Below are 23,442 nucleotides of genomic sequence, written 5' to 3' on the forward strand. Positions count from 1 at the left end.
TGTCTCTGTCTCTTGTTGTATTCTCAAGTTAAAGAATGCAACAAGAGACAGTGCAACAAGAGACAATGCAAACCTGCCCACCTCCTTTCTCTCCCTCTCTCTTGTTCTTTCCTCTTCTCTCTTGTGCTTTTACTTATTTAAGTATTTATCTCCTGCGCCACTCTCTGGCCTATCTCAAGTTTTCCCCAAGCTTTTTACTTCCTATCAGTTTATCTTTTATTTTTGGGAAGTGTTTTGTTTTGTTGCAGCGTTTGCCTGCTGTCAGTCTTTCCCTGACGTCCTTAGTTTTTTTTGCGCGTTGAGTTTTTCCGCGTCTTTTTGTGTTGGAGTTTTTGCCACTGTGTGTGTGTATGCGTTAACTCCGCTATTACTATTCTCACATATTATTGTGCCAGACCGAGCAGGCACTTGGGTCCGCCTCTCAGTATATTCACGCGGTGGTTACGTCACCATACCCGCCGCGTTACAATTATATCTAAATATCTAGTTAAAACAAAACTAGAGTGCTCAATGAACTAAGTTATTTTTATTTTTTATTTTAACTTTATTTTACCAGGAGTTATAATCACTGTAACTCCCGAATATCATCTGTAGCGTCTTTATGCGTGTGCAAACGATCAAGCCCATTCTTATCCGGGCCGGGTTGACTGTAAAATCTAAAGTGTTTCCAAATGGTTGCTTTCAAAGACCGCGGAGCCGTTTGGACTTCATACTTTAGCGGCGCAACAACAAATACTGTACACTACACAACCCACTGTAGCTTTACTAGCATGCCTGTACATAGTCAAAGCTGTTGCCTTGTTTTGCCTAGCACTACGGTGGCTGAGAAGGCACCCCAAAAAAAAATCGATAAAAAATAAATGAGAATCAATTCTGAATCGTTCGTTAGAAACGCGATTCGAGCTCGAATCGATTTTGTCCTGCACCCCTAGACATAACTATAAATGACATACGACATAACTCTTTAGGTGATATAATTCTTTAGTTGAAATATTACATAACTTTAAGTGACATATGACATAATATGACATAACTCTGTAAGTGACATGACAATGTTAAGTAACATATGACATAACTCTATAAGTGACATATGACAACTCTTTAGGTGAGAAACCCTGCAGGTGCAGGATGTGTGTACTGATAAACACCACTAGCACAGGTAACACACAACATAAAACATCACTAGCACAGGTAACACACCATAAAACACCACTAGCACATGTAACCCATACCATAAAACACCACTAGCACATGTAACCCACACCATAAAACACCACTAGCACAGCTAACCAACTCCATAAAACACCACTAGCACAGGTAACACACAACATAAAACATCACTAGCACAGGTAACACACCATAAAACACCAATAGCACATGTAACCCATACCATAAAACACCACTAGCACATGTAACCCACACCATAAAACACCACTAGCACAGCTAACCAACTCCATAAAACACCACTAGCACAGGTAACACACACCATAAAACACCACTAGCACATGTAACCCACACCATAAAACACCAATAGCACATGTAACCCACACCATAAAACACCACTAGCACAGGTAACCCACACCATAAAACACCACTAGCACAGGTAACCCACACCATAAAACACCACTAGCACAGGTAACCCACACCATAAAACACCACTAGCACAGGTCACACACACCATAAAACACCACTAGCACATGTAACCCACACCATAAAACACCACTAGCACAGGTAACACACACCATAAAACACCACTAGCACAGGTAACACACCATAAAACACCACTAGCACAGGTAACACACACCATAAAACACCACTAGCACATGTAACCTAGGGTGACCCTGTGGAAATGTCCTGGTTTTTAAATTACGTTAATCGGGCCATTAATTCTACAGGCACTAGGACCCTGAGCACGGCGCTGTATGACACGGAATCCCTGAGCCTCATCAGTTGAGCCTCATCATACTCAACTCAACATCCCCCCCCCCCCCCCCCCCCCCCCCCCCCGGCTCGACAACTTACACACAGTGTCCTGGTTTTCCCAAACAAAAATATGGTCACCCTAATGTAACCCACACCATAAAACACCACTAGCACATGTAACCCACACCATAAAACACCACTAGCACAGGTAACTCAGACCATATTTAGTCCACACCATACAATACCAATATCACAGTTAACCCAGACCATAAAAAACACTAGCCCATAACTATCTCAGAAATATGCTGTAAAATATTTCTACACAACAAACCACGTGTTTTCCTAACTTTTTTGCTATCCTTTTTTCAAATAAAAATACAAATTCAAATGACATTAATGTTATTTAAAGGCATGGTATGCTACTTCAATTAGCCTTGCCCAGACATCAAAGCAAAAGCACCTTAATGTACAAAGTAGAAGCACTTGTATGTTTTATTGTATGAGACAAGAATCTTTATACAACCATAAAATATGTAAAATATGCATACAATAAACATTTTCTGAGTGAACAAGAGTCGATTCATATGATGAGTATTATGGGCTGCTGGACTTGGTTATCTAGGGTCGGAGTTCACAGGGTAAAGCAATGGAATGGCCAAGCCTTGGTCCGGGTTCCTGAAAGCCTTGATGAGGTTTCTGACGTTACGAAAGAACCGCTCCTTCACCCCGTAAGCTGTCTGCAGGGGAAGGAAAACACGTGTATTGGTATGTGCGCACACACACACACACACACACACACACACACACACACACACACACACAAACCTTGGTCACTGTGTTACAACCACATACTTTGTTACACACATAACTACATGTAGACCAACCGCTTGTATATAATAACTTTCTAGTTATTTCCAGCTAACACCAACTAAAATAACACCAGCTAACACCAACTAAAATAACACCAGCTAGCACCAACTAAAACAACACCAGCTAGCACCAACTAAAATAACACCAGCTAGCACCAACTAAAATAACACCAGCTAGCACCAACTAAAATAACACCAGCTAACACCAACTAAAATAACACCAGCTAGCACCAACTAAAATAACACCAGCTAACACCAACTAAAATAACACCAGCTAGCACCAACTAAAATAACACCAGCTAACACCAACTAAAATAACACCAGCTAGCACCAACTAAAATAACACCAGCTAACACCAACTAAAATAACACCAGCTAGCACCAACTAAAATAACACCAGCTAACACCAACTAAAATAACACCAGCTAGCACCAACTAAAATAACACCAGCTAGCACCAACTAAAATAACACCAGCTAGCACCAACTAAAATAACACCAGCTAGCACCAACTAAAATAACACCAGCTAGCACCAACTAAAATAACACCAGCTAACACCAACTAAAATAACACCAGCTAGCACCAACTAAAATAACACCAGCTAACACCAACTAAAATAACACCAGCTAGCACCAACTAAAACAACACCAGCTAACACCAACTAAAAAAGATCACAAATGTTCTGAATGGATTTCAATTTACATCGTGATAAAAATCTACCCTGATAATCACACCTCCTTTGGTGTGATGACAGTATGTACAAAATAACAGGGCACCATGTTTCCATTTTGTATAAGCTGCAAATTGACTAGAATGGATCAGTCACATGACCATATACAAAATGGATCAGTAACATGACCATATACTTAATGGATCAGTCACATGACCATATACAGAATGGATCAGTAACATGACCATATACTTAATGGATCAGTAACACGTCCAAATACAAAATGGATCAGTCACATGACCATATACAGAATGGATCAGTCACATGATCATATACTTAATGGATCAGTAACACGTCCAAATACAGAATGGATCAGTCACATGACCATATACAGAATGGATCAGTAACACGTCCAAATACAGAATGGATCAGTAACACGTCCAAATACAGAATGGATCAGTCACATGACCATATACAGAATGGATCAGTCACATGACCATATACAGAAACTGGTTGTTTACTTTCATAGGATCTGAAACCGTAGAACGTCACAGATTAATACACAAAAAAACTTCCTTCTTCTGCTTGTGGACATTTCTGCATGTTTTAAGTACACAGAGACCTATTTATATCGCTGAAGTGCAGTCACACACCAAAGATCTATTGAGGTTTTGGACAGGAACAAACAGTAAGACATTCAAATCAAGTCTGAGGCCACAGAGATTATCTGGTTCAAACCAGTTTGAAACCCTGAGAAGCACAATGTATTGTCATTTCTGTGCTAAATTCTGTGTTTTACTGCATGAATCTAATTTTACAGTTTTTTATGACTGCTAACATCCTTTTGTCTAATCTGTAGTCCAAAATTCTAAAAACATCCAATAACAAAATTCTGGATCATTTTTGTCTTATTTACAAATGCTTGCAAACAGCTTGTCAATTGTCAAATGTCAAATGAAAACCTAAGGTTCAAAACCTTAAATATCATATACAATGCAAGGTCTGCAAAAAAGCAGGTGAATTACTGCAATAAACATTTTTTGCACCTACAGATCATTGAAATAAAATCCACTAATCAGAGGTGGGAAGTAACAAGTTACATTTACTCCATTACATTTACTTGAGTACGTTTTTGAAAAAAATATATTTTTAGGAGTAATTTTAAATCACCATACTTTTACTTGAGTAGACTTGTGAAGAGACTGTACGCGCACTCCTCTACATTACTTTCCTTTTGTTTCTATAGTATCTATGCATCATTATTTTTATCTCCTGCCGTTCACCTCAATTTAATGTTTTATTTTGACAGAGAGAGACAGAGGCTCCATCAGAAATGCCGTACGTCCCTCCTACACAGTAGATACAGGGTATTGTGTCAGAACACACAGTTACATTATACAGTAAGTGGTAACAGTAAGAGTACCCGGATGGCTTAGTGAATCGGGCGCCATTTTGAAGTATGTGATTACAGCACACTGTCCTATCCCATAATTCAACTGGAGCAGCAGAGGTGTTCAGAGCAGAGAACAAAATGGTAAAATGTAGTGAGTCAGCAATGGAAAGAATAAATTGAACGCATGATGGAAGAATGAAGAATGGTTTTTGACAGTGGTTGTGCAGTGATTGACCTTATGTAAAAAATGTGTGTGAAATGTGCCATATTTTGTCAATTGTGATTTTTACACCCCAATCTAAATTTGTCCTCCGCTTTTAACCCATCTGTGCAGTCAGAACACACACACACACACACACTAGTGATTACTAGGGAGCTGTGGATCACACGTGCCCAGAGTGGTGGGCAGCCCTAGCCCGGCGCCCGGGGAGCAGTTGGGGTTAGGTGCCTTGCTCAAGGGCACCTCAGTCATGGCCTGTCTGGGAATCGAACCCACGACCCTCCGGTCACAAGACCAGTTCCCTAACCGCCAGGCCATGACTGCCCTCAATGTTCCTCTTGAATAGAGAATCTGCACTAGTGTTTGAAAGAACGATGAAGCTGAACCTGTAATGTGAGTTTTGGAGGCTGAACTCAAGAGCGGACGGTCAAGAGATTTATTAACAAAACCAACAGAGCTACACACAGAACAGATATGGAACAAACACAAATCAAACAATATAGCCGCAAGCGGCGATTGGCGGGTTCACACACAAATAGGCATATTTTGGCCTCAATAGGCAAAAGGAAGCCCAAAAGGTCCTTTAGACCTAAAAGTGAAAAGAAGCTGTTTGGGTTTGGCCAGTGTGTGCTCTACAGATAGTGTGTGATGACATCTGCGTGTGTCAGAAAGGGAGACACAGAAATAGCACATCTGGCTAGGGCTGCATTTATGTGAACAATATAGGAAGGCCTGCATGTGTCTATACATGATTGGGCCTGTATATTACAGACAGAGAGAGATTGAGGGTGCCAGAGACTATGCTTTGTTAATTCACTCCTTGCATACCTTGCACGCCTAACATGACTGCCCGTGTATTCAAAGTATGAATGTAGTCTGCAAAGCCTGGCATTACATGACTGGCATGACTGACATAACTGATATGACTGAAATGACATCACTGGCATGATGAACAAAAGTAATATGACTGATATGACTGACATAACTGGAATGAGTGACATGACTGGCATGACTGTAATGACATGACTGATATGACTGACATGACTTATGTCTGACATGACTGGACTGACATGACTGATATGACTGGACTGAAATGACTGACATGACTGGACTGACATGACTGTTATGACTGTACAGATATGCATACAAACTATACATACATTTAGGTAGAAGTGTGTGTGTGTGTGTGTGTGTGTGTGTGTGTGGTAGTGTATGTACTCAAACTATGACAACATATACTAATACATACATACATAAGTATACATAGAAACTATACATACATATAGGTATAAAGGTGTGTGTGTCTGTGTGTTTGTGTGAGAGAGAGACAAAAAAGAAGCCAAATATCAGTTTGTATGAGCATGTGTTAGTCACTGAGATATGGGTGGGTATGGCTAGGGAAGTGTCATTGTGAATGCTATAGGAAGGCCTGCTTGCGCCTGTATGTGTGTGTGTGCCTGGTTAATAGACACAGAGAGATCTAGGTAGCCAGAGCAATGTTTACTTAGGGCACAGAGATGGGAGGGGGAATGTGGGTGAGAGTGTGAGAGAGACTGAGAGTGTGAGTTTCAGCTTGCGTGCGTGTGAGAAGGTGACAGAGGGACTTTACATGCATTTTTATGCATTGTATATAATACTGCACTGTAGAGCCATACGATAACCGATTTAGATGAAACTTGACAAATTTGTTCAGGATGGGATTCTGAATGGGCTTGTGCATTTTGGTCAGAATTGGGTAAAATATGAAAGAGCTTTAAGAATATGAATATTGAATCCAAAATCTTTGGATTGTTTTTTGATTTCACACTCTGTAGAGTATTATACAGACTTTGCTTGACATGATAGTATGAAAATCCTAGGAGGAGTATGAAAAGTGATGATTTCAAACTATTATTAACTGTAAATAAACTGTGCATTTTTTAATAGGACATGTAATGGGAAAGTTGTTCGCACTACTGCAAGGAATCAAGAGTCCAATTGCATGTTCCCAAGTGGAATTATGTAGGGGATACACTTGCTTTTTTTGCAATAGCGCCCTCCAGTGGTCAATCGACACCCGGCTGGATTATGTCATAGGGGGCGTGCACTTGTCCACACCCAAGAGGTTTCGTGCAGATCGACCAATGGTAAGCCTGTCAAACGCGTGCCGATCACTGATTGGCCGATTACGTCAGCCATTTTGGAAGTATGGCATGTCTGCTTTAGGACCTGGTTCCCAGAGGCCCATAGATGATGTCTGTCAAGTTTGATGTGGATCGGCCAATCTGAGTGCATGGGGCAAATTTTTGCATGTTATAGCGCCCCCTAGCAGGTGAGGTATGGCAACCTCTGCGAGCTGCCCCAGACCCTCACACGGAAGCTGTCTGTGAAGTGCCATCTCATTACATGCAAGTTTTCTTAAGTTAGAGCTCCATATGCGCAAAATTTACTATTGAATTTACGCCCCCTCATTTGATTGGCTTATACTGACTAGGTAGTGAAGATAGTGAAGGTAGTGAAGCATTTTTGTTGGATACATTTTAAAGTTCAGACTCTTCTGAACGTTTTGATACCACATATGTGCATGTCTGTGAAAAATCCAGGAACTAGTTCGCGCTCAAAGATGTGTGTGATTTTGCACATTATGCAAATTAACTCGAAATCTAAGTGGGCGGAGCTAAAGGGTCCTTGAGGCTTTTTTGTTTGGTTTGAGCCAAGGAATCCATCAGAAGTGGAATTTTGTTTCTAGGACCTACGGTGTAGGAGATATGGACCAAAACGCAAAATGCTGCGCTATAGCGCCACCATCAGGCCAATGTGGGTCATTGTCTGGGTTTCCCTCATCTGTCTGCCAAGTTTGGTGTTTCTGGGCCTTACGGTCTAGGCTGCAGTATGCGTTTTACAGCCTGAAAAATAATAATAAGAAGAAGAAGAAAAACTCGAGCAATTACAATAGGGTTCCCACACTATGTGTGTGAACCCTAATAAGAAAAATACCAGCAATTACAATACAATTAACCATGAACACCAAAATACACTGACTGAAAACACCAAGACATAGAACTGGGGAAACATGGAAGACAAGAGAACAAAGACATCAATAAACAAACCACTGACGATCTGTATCTCGGACACAGGACTTACTAACATCAATAAACAAACCACTAAAGATCTATATCTCAGACACAGGACTTACTAACATCAATAAACAAACCACTGACAATCTATATCTCAGACACAGGACTTACTAACATTAATAAACAAACCACTGACAATGTGTTTTAGCAGAGTTATTGTATATAGAGAAAACATTATTTGCATTGTGAAATGTGAATTTGTTTTAGAAAATGTACCATTTGGCTATTTATATGAGGTAGATGTGTGGCTGTGTTTAGAGTTTTGAAAAAGTATCCTAAATATTGGTAAATGGTTGTTAGCAGTCATAAAAATAATGTAAAAACAAATATGATTCTGTGTTTTTTAACTAACATGTTTAGCATGTGAACCTTCCTATCTGCATGAGCTTGGTTGGACATCGTTTGTAAGAATAATCCAACATAAAGCAGTCCAAGGTCCCGAGGTAGGACAGACGTGTCCTCTGACGGGCACATTTAAACGTCCTGAACACGTCCCCCTGCCAGTTCTTGCCTATGGAGATTGTACATTCTTTATTCTGTACAACGTTTAGCAATGGGTCTGGCCCCAAAACCTGAACTCAGTAAAAATGAGAGACAAGGGGTTGTTCACGTACCTTTAGCCATATACTGTATACTGTATATTGTATAGGCTAAACATGTTCCCATGGCAGCAGTCCCCATGGCAGCATGTCCCATGGCAGCAGTTCCCATGGCAGCAGTTCTGCATCGTTGCCATACAGACCATGTACTGTGTGTGCTCTTTCACTAACAGGCTGCGTTGTGCTGCAGTGCTGCGATCGTGCAGAACGCCGCATTCTCACATCTGATGTCTTACCTCTGCTTTCCATAACTGGCCGTCTACCTGGAGCAGTCTGTAGGTGTACACGCACTGCTTACACCTGCACAAACAAGACCATCCTGGGTGAACGGTGTGGGTGAGTCTGAGCATGTGCAGTGTAATGACAGGATGTGCAGGCAGACAGAATGTACAGACAGACATATATCAGCATTCAGTCCGTTAATGACAGGATGTACAGACAGACATATCAGCATCCAGTCTTGTTAATAACAGGATGTACAGACAAACATATCAGTATTCAGTCCCGTTAATAACAGGATGTACAGACAGACATATCAGCATTCAGTCTTGTTAATAACAGGATGTACAGACATGCATATCAGTGTTCAGTCTCGTTAATAACAGGATGTACAGACAGACATATCAGCATCCAGTCTTGTTAATAACAGGATGTACAGGCAGACATATCAGTATTCAGTCCCGTTAATAACAGGATGTACAGACAGACATATCAGCATCCAGTCTTGTTAATAACAGGATTTACAGACAAACATATCAGTATTCAGTCCCGTTAATAACAGGATGTACAGGCAGACATATCAGTATTCAGTCCGGTTAATAACAGGATGTACAGGCAGACATATTAGTATTCAGTCTCGTTAATATCAGGATGTACAGACAGACATATCAGTATTCAGTCACGTTAATAACAGGATGTACAGACAGACATATCAGTATTCAGTCCCGTTAATAATAGGATGTACAGGCAGACATATCAGTATTCAGTCCCGTTAATAATAGGATGTACAGGCAGACATATCAGTATTCAGTCCCGTTAATAACAGGATGTACAGACAGGCATATCAGTATTCAGTCTCGTTAATAACAGGATGTACAGACAGACATATCAGCATTCAGTCTTGTTAATAACAGAATGTACAGACAGACATATCAGCATTCAGTCTTGTTATTAACAGGATGTACAGGCTGACATATCAGCATTCAGTCTTGTTAATAACAGGATGTACAGACAGGCATATCAGCATTCAGTCTTGTTAATAACAGGATGTACAGACAGGCATATCAGTATTCAGTCCCGTTAATAACAGGCTCTAGTCTAGACAGCACTGCACCTTCATCCGGCTTCAGCCCTGCTCATCACATCTTTGGCTCTCCAGACTGAAACAAACGTGCAGCAGGCAGTGATACGCTAGCAGGAACTAATCAGGATGGCGTGGGGGAAGAAAACCTCATACTGCTGAATATTTTCCCAGTGGACATACAACATTTCATTAAGTATTTGTAATTGATTTGCACTGGTCCACTTGGTGTGGGGTATGTAGAGTGTGTGTGGGGTATGTAGAGTTTGTGTGGGGTGTGTGTAGGGTGTGTGTGGAATGTCTGTACAGTGTGTGTGGAGTGTATGGGGGTGTGTGGTGAGTGTGTAGAGCGTGTGTGTAGAGCTTTGTGTAGAGTGTGTGTGGGGTGTGTAGAGTGTGTGTAAAGCATGTGTGTGGAGTGTGTGTAGAGCGTTTGTAGACCGTGTCTGTGGAGTGTGTGTGTAGAGCGTGGGTAGGGCATGTGTGTAGAGTGTCTGTGGGGTGTGTGTAGAGGGTGTGTAGAGAGTGTGTAGAGCGTGTGTGTGGGGTGTGTGTGTAGAGCATGTGTAGAGTGTGTGTGTGTGGAGTGTGTGTGTAGAGCGTGGGTAGAGCATGTGTATAGAGTGTCTGTAGGGTGTGTGTAGAGTGTGTGTAGAGAGTGTGTAGAGCATGTGTGTGGGGTGTGTGTGTAGCGTGTGTGTGTAGAGCATGTGTAGAGTGTGTGTAGAGTGTGTGTGTGTGGAGTGTATAGAGCACTGAATATTAACGGGACTGAATGCTAATATGCCTGTCTGTACATCCTGTGTGTGTGTAGAGCATGTGTGTGGAGTGTGTGTAGAGTGTCTGTAGAGTGTGTGTGTGTGTGTGTAGAGTATGTGTAGAGTGTCTGTAGAGTGTGTGTGTAGAGTGTGTGTGTGTGTGTGTGGAGTGTGTGTAGAGTGTCTGTAGAGTGTGTGTGTGTGTGTGTGTGTAGAGTATGTGTAGAGTGTGTGTAGAGTGTGTGTGTGTAGAGTGTGTGTGTGTGTGTGGAGTGTGCGTAGAGTGTCTGTAGAGTGTGTGTGTGTGTGTAGAGTGTGTGTGTGTGTAGAGTGTGTGTGTGTGTAGAGTGTGTGTGTGTGTGTGTAGAGTGTGTGTGTGTGTGTGTGTAGTGTGTGTGTGTGTGTGTGGAGTGTGTGTAGAGTGTGTGTGTGTGTGTAGAGTGTGTGTGTGTGTGTGTGTGTGTAGAGTGTGTGTGTGTGTGTGTGTAGAGTGTGTGTGTGTGTGTGTGTAGAGTGTGTGTGTGTGTAGTGTGTGTGTGTGTGTGTAGAGTGTGTGTGTGTGTAGAGTGTGTGTAGAGTGTGTGTAGAGTGTGTGTGTGTGTGTGTAGAGTGTGTGTGTGTGTGTGTAGAGTGTCTGTAGAGTGTGTGTGTAGAGTGTGTGTGTGTGTGTGTGTGTGTGTGTGTGTGTGTGTGTGTGTGTGTGTGTGTGTGTGTGTGTGTGTGTAGAGTGGGCTCAGAGGGTTTCTTGTGATTAATAATCTTGAATACAGGAAAGAGGCAAACACAAGTCCCACCAAATTAAACAGAACAGAACAGAACATAAACACTCCCAAACATGAAGAAAGCGCACATAACACCAACACCAATGCTAACACAAACACTAACACCAAAACTAAACCAATACTAATACTAACACCAATACTAAACCAACACTAATACTAATACTAACATCAATGCTAACATCAATGCTAACACCAATACTAATGCTAACACCAACACTAACACCAAAACTAAACCAATGCTAACACCAATACTAATACTAACACCAATACTAAACCAACACTAATACTAATACTAACATCAATGCTAACACCAATACTAAACCAACACCAATACTAATGCTAACATCAATGCTAACACCAATACTACACCAATACTAATGCTAACATCAATGCTAACACCAATACTAAACCAATACTAATACTAAAGTCAAAGTCAAATTTATTTATATAGCGCTTTTCACAACACACGTTGTCACAAAGCAGCTTTACAATCATATGGGTCCAGCATACTAATTAGTAACCAATACTAATACTAACACCAATACTAAACTAATACTAATACTAACAACGCTAACACCAATACTAAACCAACACCAGTACTAATACTAACACCAATGCTAACTAATTTCACACCCTAACGCAGTACCTTACAATCCTTACACATTACTTTCGCACCCTAATGCAGTACCTTATAACCCTACCACATTACTTTCACACCCTAATGCAGTGCCTTCTCCAGGAAGGGAAGAGGGAGGCTGGGAGGTGTTAGAGAAGCAGAAGCAGTGACACCCAACATCAACACAAAATGTGACTTAGCTGAAATCATCTGTGCAGAAAGTCTTCACGAAACATTGATTGGTGTCTGTTCTCCCAGCCAGCAATGTTTCCCATTCCTATTACAACTGCCTGGGAAGCCATACATGCTAAAAGGGCCATATTTACATCCCCAGTGTCTGCATGGCTGTGCATGAAATTGGCTGATAGCTGTGTAGTTTATAATGGGCCTCTGCATAAAAACACCAACCCCTCTGTGTAAAAACACCAACCACTCTGTGTAAAAACACTAACCACTCTGTGTAAAAACACTAACCCTTCTATGTAAAAACACCAACCCTTCTGTGTAAAAACACCAACCCCTCTGTGTAAAAACACCAACCCCTCTGTGTAAAAACACCAAACTCTCTGTAAAAACACCAACCCCTCTGTGGAGAAACACCAACCCCTCTGTGTAAAAACACCAACCACTCTGTGTAAAAACACTAACCCTTCTATGTAAAAACACCAACCCTTCTGTGTAAAAACACCAACCCCTCTGTGTAAAAACACCAACCCCTCTGTGTAAAAACACCAAACTCTCTGTAAAAACACCAACCCCTCTGTGGAGAAACACCAACCCCTCTGTGTAAAAACACCAAACTCTCTGTAAAAACACCAACCCCTCTGTGGAGAAACACCAACCCCTCTGTGGAGAAACACCAACCCCTCTGTGTAAAAACACCAACCCCTCTGTGAATAAACACCAACCCCTCTGTGAATAATCACCAACCCCTCTGTGGAGAAACACCAACCCCTCTGTAAAAACACCAACCCCTCTGTGAATAAACACCAACCCCTCTGTGAATAAACACCAACCCCTCTGTGAATAAACACCAACCCCTCTGTGGAGAAACACCAACCCCTCTGTGTAAAAACACCAACCCCTCTGTGAATAAACACCAACCCCTCTGTGAATAATCACCAACCCCTCTGTGAATAATCACCAACCCCTCTGTGGAAAAACACCAACCCCTCTGTGGAAAAACACCAACCCCTCAGTAAAAACACCAACCCCTCTGTGTAAAAACACCAACCCCTCTGTGTAAAAACACCAACCCCTCTGTGTAAAAACACCAACCCCTCTGTGAATAAACACCAACCCCTCTGTGAATAAACACCAACCCCTCTGTGAATAATCACCAACCCCTCTGTAAAAACACTAACCCCTCTGTGTAAAAACACCAACCCCTCTGTAAAAACACCAACCCCTCTGTGTAAAAACACCAACCCCTCTGTGTAAAAACACCAACCCCTCTGTGAATAAACACCAACCCCTCTGTGAATAATCACCAACCCCTCTGTAACAACACCAACCCCTCTGTAAAAACACTAACCCCTCTGTGTAAAAACACCAACCCCTCTGTAAAAACACCAACCCCTCTGTAAAAACACTAACCCCTCTGTGTAAAAACACCAACCCCTCTGTAAAAACACCAACCCCTCTGTAAAAACACCAACCCCTCTGTAAAAACACTAACCCCTCTGTAAAAACACTGACCCCCCCTGTGTAGAAGGGGTTCCCAGCAGCAGGTGTGGCAACAGTGTTAGCAGAAGCAATGCTGGTATCTGCAGCGCTGGAACTCACAGGACGCAGATACAGTAGGTCCCTGGCACGGTCTCACTGTCGCGGATAAGGAAGCTGCCATCCTGCCTTGCTGAAGCTAGGATCTCCTCCGCTTCACCCTTGCTGATTGCCCCGTGGTACTCTGCTAGATTCTCCATCTTCACACACCACTAGTGTGAGGCGCACTCTTAACAGTTCATGTAGATGTTCACACATACACACAAACACGCACACACATAACTCATATAGAAACTGAGAACACTCCCAATGATGTTTACACTCTCACACACAGAAATGTGTTCCTCACACACACAGGAAATGATTCACACAAGCTCATAGGAAACTGCTGTCTGAGTATGTTGAAGGTGTGTCCTCTGGTTCAGTTAGTCCTGAATCATCGCGTGCAGTTACACAGACCTGTGACTGTGTCGTCCATACTGACAGGTGCCTCATAATGTCAGAAGCAGGCTACATCTCCCTGTCTTGAAGGTCTGAAGTGGACCATATGAAAGCAAACAGCGCATATCATTCAAGAAGTGACCAGAGTGTGGAACTGTCATCTCGACTTTAACATTGTCACTGTGTGTTTACCATGTGAGATGTGAACATTCTACATTTACATTTACATTTGGCAGACGCCCTTATCCAGAGCGACTTACATTTTTATCTCTTTTTTTAAATTATTTTTTTATACAAGTGAGCAGTTGAGGGTTAAGGGCCTTGCTCAAGGGCACCTCAGGCATGGCCTCAGGTCTGGGAATCGAACCCACGACCCTCCGATCACAAGACCAGTTCCCTAACCACCAGACCATGACTGCCCTACATCAGTGCAGTTCTAGAACTGGGCAAATGTGTCACAACCAGTGGCAGACTGGCATACATTACTATTACTTCCCAGGTGGGCCAATGGGTTAGTGGGCCGCTGGTCGCCGGTGGTTTAAATGTGCCTATCACCTCTCCCCCGCTCCAGTTAGGCACACCTGCTCAGCACGGCCACGGACTGAGCCTGTAAACACATGAACAAGTTGGACCGGGCCACGGACTGGGCCAGCTGATGTGGGCTGATGGCGGTATGCAGCGGAGATCAGAAAAAAACTTGTCCCAGAAAATCCGGGCCGGACCACGAAAACATACAGCAGCTGTGTCACTTATTAATACAAGTAGTCAGGAACTGGAAAAGCCTTGTACATACTAATGCCACATTAATTATATTTCCCTGTTTGTATCCCACGAGTGACAAGTCAAGAGAGAGACGCCAGTTGCACACTGACACTGCTGAGGGTCTAACTCATCATGTATCCCTCCACCACACGGTTCACACTACTGAAACGTGAAAATATAAGTCAGCATTGCCGTAAAGATGGAGCAGTCTAAGCCAGGGTCTAAACAAACTACGAAACGTAAAGGTACACACACACACACACACACACACATATATAAATGATTACATCTCACTGTTACATCACAGATGGAGTGCCTTCCGTGTCATATATTATATATCATAATGTGAATGAATGAATCATACTTTAGAAGAAATGACAGAAGTTGTTTGCACACTGGCGTCTTGGCCAGTGTTAATCAGTGGTCTGGGTGTTTGACATGAGGCACGCAAAGCTCTGACTGCCACATAGAAGTAACCACACTGATCAACACTGAGGTGATGGACTGCTATATTAATTTGTCCACTAGGGAGCAGTGTTTTCCCATTCATTTCACATTGTCACATTTCATAAATGGTGAATTTTTTGACAGTTATTTGATTATGTCGATCTGCGAGGCAGTTCTGTTTACATTCATATATTATACACATAAGCTATATACTATATACATTTATATACTATACTTTCCGAAGACAATGACGTGCCACTTGATTCTGATATAAGTGATTGTGCTTTAAATGAATAATCAGTATCAAACTGTTACAACAAAAGGAAATGCACTAAAACTCCCTTCAGAACAACAACACAAGTCTTAAAAATCAGACATTTATCTTCATAATTTCGTTTGTGTGTGTGTGCGTGTGCGTGTGTGTGCGTGTGCGCAGGTTTGTAACAGTGATTGGGCAGTAGGTTGGCTGTGAAACCCCGGTGTAAAGACTCCTGTGTTTGTTACTACCACACCTGTGTCTGTTACTACCACACCTGTGTTTGTTACTACCACACCTGTGTCTGCTATTACCACACCTGTGTCTGCTATTACCACACCTGTGTCTGTTACTACCACACCTGTGTCTGCTATTACCACACCTGTGTCTGCTACTACCACACCTGTGTCTGTTACTACCACACGTGTGTGCTACTACCACATCTATGTGTGCTACTACCACACCTGTGTCTGTTACTACCACACCTGTGTGTGCTACTACCACACCTGTCTGCTACTACCAAACCTGTGTCTGCTACTACCAAACCTGTGTCTGCTACTACCAAACCTGTGTCTGTTACTACCACACCTGTGTGTGCTACTACCACACGTGTCTGTTACTACCACACCTGTGTGTGTTACTACCACACCTGTGTCTGCTACTACCACAACTGTGTCTGCTACTACCACATGTGTGTCTGTTACTACCACACCTGTGTCTGTTACTACCACACCTGTGTGTGCTACTACCACACGTGTCTGTTACTACCACACCTGTGTCTGCTACTACCACACCTGTGTCTGCTACTACCACACCTGTGTCTGTTACTACCACACATGTGTGTGCTACTAACACACCTGTGTCTGCTACTACCACACCTGTCTGCGCTACTACCACACCTGTGTCTGTTACTACCACACCTGTGTCTGCTACTACCACACCTGTGTCTGTTACTACCACACCTGTGTCTGCTACTACCACACCTGTGTCTGTTACTACCACACATGTGTGTGCTACTAACACACCTGTGTCTGCTACTACCACACCTGTCTGCGCTACTACCACACCTGTCTGCTACTACCACATCTGTGTCTGTTACTACCACACCTGTGTGTGCTACTACCACACCTGTGTGTTCTACTACCACACCTGTGTGTTACTACCACACCTGTGTCTGTTACTACCACACCTGTGTGTGTTACTACCGCACCTGTGTGTGTTACTACCGCACCTGTGTTACTGTTCACACTTGTTCTCTTGTGATGTGCATATATTCATGTGTATATAATATTCAGCTTTTGTAATGAAGTCAACCAGAGTGGAATAACAACATGTATAGAAAATGAATAAAACATTTTTTTCTAATTTCTTTGTAAATCCTGATTTGTTGTGCACTAGATGTTTCCTCCTAATGTTCTACAGGCCCATCTGAGAAAGTCACACATAATCAGCTCTCTGGACTCTGTAACCAATTGAATGCATCTAAAGATCTAATGTAGATGTCTGCTAGTTCTTGTCCTGCATGTTGGAAACATCACTGCTGCAGTTGCTCTTCTGTGCTGTGGTGCGGGAGGCTCTCGGCGGCTGCGGAGTCTTTGAGCTCAGTGCTGAGTTTGCGTGAGAAGGATGTGAGGCGTGTGCTGATGGACTCCGTCTTCAGACTCATCCGGGGCATCTTCTCCCTGTACAGACCACTCAGCTGCTCCCGGAAACGGTTGCCCACGAAGCAGTAGAGGAACGGGTTGATGGCGGAGTTGGAGAAGCCCAGACAGAGGGAGGCGGGTAGCAGCGTCCCCACGGCCCGGCCCACGCCACAGCTCCACTCCACGCCCAGGTCACGCAGGGCGCCCAGGAACGCCAGCACGTGGAACGGACACCAGCACATGAAGAAGGCCGTCACCACGGCCACCACCATGCGCAGCACGCGGTCCGGGCGGGCGGAGCCCCGCAGCGGCAGGTGGGGCGTGGCCATCAGTCGCCCGGCGATGCGTCCGTAGCAGGTGGCGATGACGACGAAGGGCACGAGGAAGGCCAGCGTGTTCTTGGTGAGAGTGAGAGCAGGGTGCCACGCGGGGCCCGGGTACGCCATGACGCACGCCGTCACGTTGAGGCCCTGCAGCGGGACCGTGTCGCGGAAGGCCAGCGTGGGAAGCGTGGACAGGGCGGCCACGGCCCAGACGGCGGCGCACAGGCGACGGGCGTGGCCCACGCGCCGGGCCCGGTACGGGGAGCTCAGCGGGTGCACGATGGCGCGGTAGCGGTCGGCGCTCATGCAGGTGATGAAGAAGATGCTTGCGTAGACGTTGAAGGACAGCAGAGCGCCGCACATCTTACACATGAAGCGTCCGAACACCCAGCGGTACTCCATGGAGTAGTAGGTGGCCCAGAAGGGCAGGCTGCCCAGGAAGAGCAGGTCGGACGCGGCCAGGTTCAGCAGGTACGTCCCCGAGGCCGTGCGGCGTGACCCACCGCAGCACAACACGCCCACCACCAGGGCGTTGCCTAGGAAACCCAGCAGGAATATGATGGCGTAGAACGCCGGCACCAGGGTCCGCTGGTACTGGGAGACGGAGGGAGAGAGGTAGTCACATGACTCGTTGGAGGAGGGGCTCTGGAGAGACGATTCGTTGAGCACGGTGAAGTTGAAGGATGGGTCCGTTTCCATGGCGATGTTTAAAGTAGGAGGCAGGCATGCAGGAAGTGGGTGGAGATATATGGACTCTGAAAGAACAACAAACATGAATAGTTTGCAGTGAATGTTTTTATAGGTTTGTAATCATGAGGGTTGATACATTATAATGATGTTTCATTTGCCTTAATGTGATATTTACCCCAAAACACTCCAAGCAGCCATTAATAGCTCAAAAGAAATAGAAGAAAGTTTTGGAACAACAGGAGGGGCAGGATGGTCAGATCAGGAAAACGAAACGTGGACTGTGAGGTCAGGACAGTGAGGTCAGGACTGTGTGGTCAGGACTGTGAGGACAGTGAGGTCAGGACTGTGAGGTCAGGACTGTGAGGTCAGGACTGTGAGATCAGGACAGTGAGGTCAGGACTGTGAGATCAGGACAGTGAGGTCAGGACTGCAAGATCAGGTCTGCGAGATCAGGTCTGCGAGATCAGGACTGTGAGGACTGCGAGATCAGGACAGTGAGGACTGTGAGGTCAGGACTATGAGATTAGGACTGTGAGATCAGGCCTGTGAGATCAGGACTGTGAGATCAGGACTGTGAGATCAGGACTGCGAGATCAGGACTGTGAGGTCAGGACTATGAGATTAGGACTGTGAGGTCAGGCCTGTGAGGTCAGGCCTGTGAGATCAGGACTGTGAGATCAGGACAGTGAGGTCAGGACTGTGAGATCAGGACAGTGAGGTCAGGACTATGAGATCAGGACTGTGAGATCAGGACTGCGAGATTAGGACAGTGAGGTCAGGACTATGAGATCAGGACTGCGAGATCAGGACTGCGAGATCAGGACTGTGAGGTCAGGACTGCGAGCTTAGGACAGTGAGGTCAGGACTATGAGATCAGGACTGTGAGGACTGCGAGATCAGGATAGTGAGGTCAGGACTGTGAGGTCAGGACAGTGAGGACTGCGAGAACAGGACAGTGAGGTCAGGACTATGAGATCAGGACTGTGAGGTCAGGACTGCCCGAGAACCTCGCATGAGTTGCGTGTGAAAAGTCTTCAGCTGTGTACGGTCGTGGAGAGTGTGTGTGTGGAAACGCCCACGCATCTGTGGAGCACAGAGGACAATTACACAACTCCCCCCACGGAGACACACTGTCCCAGCGCCAGAGATCAGCACAGAGACACCCAGACACCAGCTCAGGGGAGGAGGGGGGACGAGGGGGTGGGGGGGGGGAGGAGGGGGGGGTGGGGCTGTGTATATTTTTAGAACAAAAATGTTCTGACCACTGAGGAAAGGAATCAGGGTAGCTTGGTCCTTGTGACGTCAGCTTTTGGGGACTTGGTTTGGGGAGTTTGTTTGTTTATTTGTCAATTTGTTTGTTTCCATACATTTTCTTTTTTAAGTGAAAGGGCAAACATGTTTACTGAGTTTTAGTTTAGACCTAGAGTTAGGAAATTATATAAACATACATATTCATACATATCTACCTACATATAAATACATACGTATAGAAATAGACCTGTGTGTGTGTGTGAGTGCGTGTGAGCATGTGTGTGTATGTATGTGTGTGTACGTATGTGTGTGTACGTATGTGTGTGTGTGTATGTGTGTGTATGTATGTGTGTGAGTGCGTGTGAGCATGTGTGTGTGTGTGTATGTATGTGTGTGTGCATATGTGTGTATGTATGTGTGTGTGTGTGTGTGTGTGTGTGTGTGTGGGGGGGGGGGGGGGGGGGGGGGGGATACAGATGTGTTTAATGGCCCTCAGTAGACTATCCAGCAGCTGGATTCTGTTAGGTTAGGTGGAGGGCACTCTGAGGAATCTGATTGGCTGTTAAAAGACTTCTGGGACTTTTTTACATGAGCTCTCCAAATAGTACATGAGAATGAACCCCCACAGTCGTGAACCCCCCCGTGATTCTGCCCCGGGGCACAAGAGGCCGCTGCTAAAATGGGAGGTTTACTCAGTTTGTGATGACAAGAACAAACTTCATGAATTTCTTAGGGGGGATCAGGCTGTTTCCACGACAGCAAGACTGAGGAACGACTCAAGGGTGGGTTGATCGAGTAACCGTGGGCTACGGCACAGATGCAACTATGGCAACATGGCCATGCTTCTAGAGCAGCATTATGGACTGCAGCAGCAGAACAGTGTATACATACATCTCTGGAAAAGAGTGGGTGGTGTTGTGGGTGGTGTCGTGGGTGGTGTCGAGGGTGGTGTCGAGGGTGGTGTCGTGGGTGGTGTCGAGGGTGGTGTGGAGGGTGGTGTTGTGGGTGGTGTTATGGGTGGTGCTGAGGGTGGTGTTGAGGGTGGTGTCGTGGGTGGTGTGGAGGGTGGTGTGGAGGGTGGTGTGGAGGGTGGTGCTGAGGGTGGTGTTGTGGGTGGTGTTGAGGGTGGTGTTGTGGGTGGTGCTGAGGGTGGTGTTGAGGGTGGTGTTGTGGGTGGTGTTGTGGGTGGTGTTGTGGATGGTGCCGTGGGTGGTGTTGTGGGTGGTGTCGAGGGTGGTGTCGAGGGTGGTGTTGTGGGTGGTGTTGAGGGTGGTGTTGTGGATGGTGTCGTGGGTGGTGTCGTGGGTGGTGTCGAGGGTGGTGTCGGGGGTGGTGTGGGTGGTGTTGGGGGTGTTGTTGTGGGTGGTGTTGAGGGTGGTGTCGAGGGTGGTGTCGGGGGTGTTGTGGGTGGTGTTGAGGGTGGTGTTGTGGGTGGTATGGAGGGTGGTGTTGTGGGTGGTGTTGAGGGTGGTATTGAGGGATTGAGGGTGGTGTTGAGGGTGGTATTGTTGGTGGTATTGAGGGTGGTGTTGAGGGTGGTATTGAGGGTGGTGTTGAGGGTGGTATTGTTGGTGGTGTTGAGGGTGGTGTTGAGGGTGGTATTGAGGGTGGTGTTGAGGGTGGTGTTGAGGGTGGTGTTGTTGGTGGTGTTGAGGGTGGTATTGTTGGTGGTGTTGAGGGTGGTGTTGAGGGTGGTATTGTTGGTGGTGTTGAGGGTGGTATTGAGGGTGGTGTTGAGGGTGGTATTGTTGGTGGTGTTGAGGGTGGTATTGAGGGTGGTGTTGAGGGTGGTATTGAGGGTGGTGTTGAGGGTGGTGTTGAGGGTGGTGTTGAGGGTGGTATTGAGGGTGGTGTTGAGGGTGGTGTTGAGGGTGGTATTGTTGGTGGTGTTGAGGGTGGTATTGTTGGTGGTGTTGAGGGTGGTGTTGAGGGTGGTATTGTTGGTAGTGTTGAGGGTGGTATTGTTGGTGGTGTTGAGGGTGGTGTTGAGGGTGGTATTGTTGGTGGTGTTGAGGGTGGTGTTGAGGGATTGAGGGTGGTATTGAGGGTGGAGTAGCAGTAGTAGTACTCTGGAGTAGTGACACTAGAGAAGTGAGACTCTGTAGTAGTGAGACTCTGTAGTAGTGAGACTCTGGAGGAGTGACACTTTGTAGTAGTGACACTCTTGAGTAGCAGTGCTCTGGGGAGCATTGCTGTAGGAGTTTCCTATTCAGACCGGCCAGGTCAGGCATCAGTGGCAAACTAACGTGCCCATTCAGAAAGGAACAGACCATGAAATCTGGATCTCTGAACCATATTGTTTCTGGATCTGTGGAATGTACGTAGGAGATGGAGGAATGTGTACTAGAGTAGACAGGCTACAGTAGATGAGACTACACTAGGGCAGGAATGTGTACTAGAGTAGACAGGCTACAGTAGATGAGACTACACTAGGGCAGGAATAAATCACATGTGCCATCTGTCGCACTGTAAGGCAAGAATGACTATATCCAACCAAACCTATTCATTCTGGAAAAATAGACCTGTGTATATAATATAACTGATAGGTGATTAAAATTGCACACAATCTCTGAAAATCACGTGTTTGTTCTCCAGGCTGGACATTTTAATTCAGTTAGTAATCAGATTCAGATTTTAGATTTATATTCAGTTAAATTTGAATAATTAATGAATAATTAATCAGTTAAATTCTACAGACGTGCAAATCTACAAGCTTTTCTTGTTGTGCACACCCTGATCTTAGGATGTGATGTTTGATGTTTGATGTAAATGGTCCCTGAAGAGAATGATTTTAGGTTGTTGTCATCTATGTGTCGGCAATGGTCATGGTGCAGAAATGTGGATTTTGTTTTGTCTGTATTTATCTCAGAAGAATCAAGTTCGAGAGAAGAGTGTTGCTAAAGCATGCAGGAGTTCCACTCTACCGTTCATGATCCACAACACTGGAACGCTGTGAGACGCCGTGAGACGCTGGGAGACGCTGTGAGACGCCGTGAGACGCCGTGAGACGCTGGGAGACGCTGGGAGGTTCAGGTCCTGTCCAGACCACATTAGTTTCCAAAAAAAATCTTTTCCCAAAGCAAGACTTTCAAATAAACATCCATCATGTTTGGAAATAACAAATCCACTCTGCTGCTGTGTACAGATGGAACAAGGTTCTTCTTGTGATCGCTGGGGTTCTTTCTACTGATGTGTGTGTTTCAGAGGGTGTGTGTGAAGTGAGAGGGTGTGTGTGAAGTGAGAGGGTGTGTGTGTTTCAGAGGGTGTGTGTGAAGTGAGAGGGTGTGTGTGAAGTGAGAGGGTGTGTGTAAAGTGAGAGAGTGTGTGTGAACAGCTGGGGTAACAGATAGAATACTTTCTCTAATATGATCCTTCATGAAGAGAGGGAGATTGAAGATAGAGGGAGAAAAAGAGGAAGAGGAAAGAAAGAGGGAAGAGAGAGAGATGGGGGCAAGAGAGGCAGCAGGGGAAATATACTGCCTGAAACACACTCACACTCCCAATATACTCTCCCTCTTCCTCTCTCCTCTCTCTCTTCCTCTCTCTCTCCCTCTTCCTCTCTCCTCTCTCTCTTCCTCTCTCTCTCCCTCTTTCAAACTCATATTCAAATTTGAACTGCTTTCAATCAATCAATCAATCAAATTTTATTTATATAGCGCTTTT

General features: G+C 44.8%; 2 protein-coding genes across 2 annotated transcripts; both read right to left on the minus strand.

Annotated features, from left to right (window-relative positions):
• Positions 1 to 2,390: 2,390 nt before the first annotated feature.
• Positions 2,391 to 14,615, minus strand: LOC143492657 (SH2 domain-containing protein 1A-like). The gene is made up of 3 exons (XM_076991061.1): positions 14,030 to 14,615; positions 9,025 to 9,088; positions 2,391 to 2,660 (listed from the first exon to the last, which is right to left on the minus strand). The coding sequence occupies exons 1-3, from the start codon at positions 14,164 to 14,166 to the stop codon at positions 2,538 to 2,540; spliced, it is 324 nt and encodes a 107-aa protein (XP_076847176.1). The 5' UTR covers positions 14,167 to 14,615; the 3' UTR covers positions 2,391 to 2,537.
• A 1,046-nt stretch (positions 14,616 to 15,661) lies between these two features.
• agtr2 (angiotensin II receptor, type 2) lies at positions 15,662 to 23,253 on the minus strand. Its single transcript, XM_076991073.1, has 2 exons — positions 22,704 to 23,253; positions 15,662 to 18,593 (listed from the first exon to the last, which is right to left on the minus strand). The coding sequence occupies exons 1-2, from the start codon at positions 22,828 to 22,830 to the stop codon at positions 17,407 to 17,409; spliced, it is 1,314 nt and encodes a 437-aa protein (XP_076847188.1). The 5' UTR covers positions 22,831 to 23,253; the 3' UTR covers positions 15,662 to 17,406.
• Positions 23,254 to 23,442: the final 189 nt, after the last annotated feature.

This window comes from Brachyhypopomus gauderio, unplaced genomic scaffold, assembly GCF_052324685.1.
Source record: "Brachyhypopomus gauderio isolate BG-103 unplaced genomic scaffold, BGAUD_0.2 sc80, whole genome shotgun sequence".
Taxonomy (NCBI): domain Eukaryota; kingdom Metazoa; phylum Chordata; class Actinopteri; order Gymnotiformes; family Hypopomidae; genus Brachyhypopomus; species Brachyhypopomus gauderio.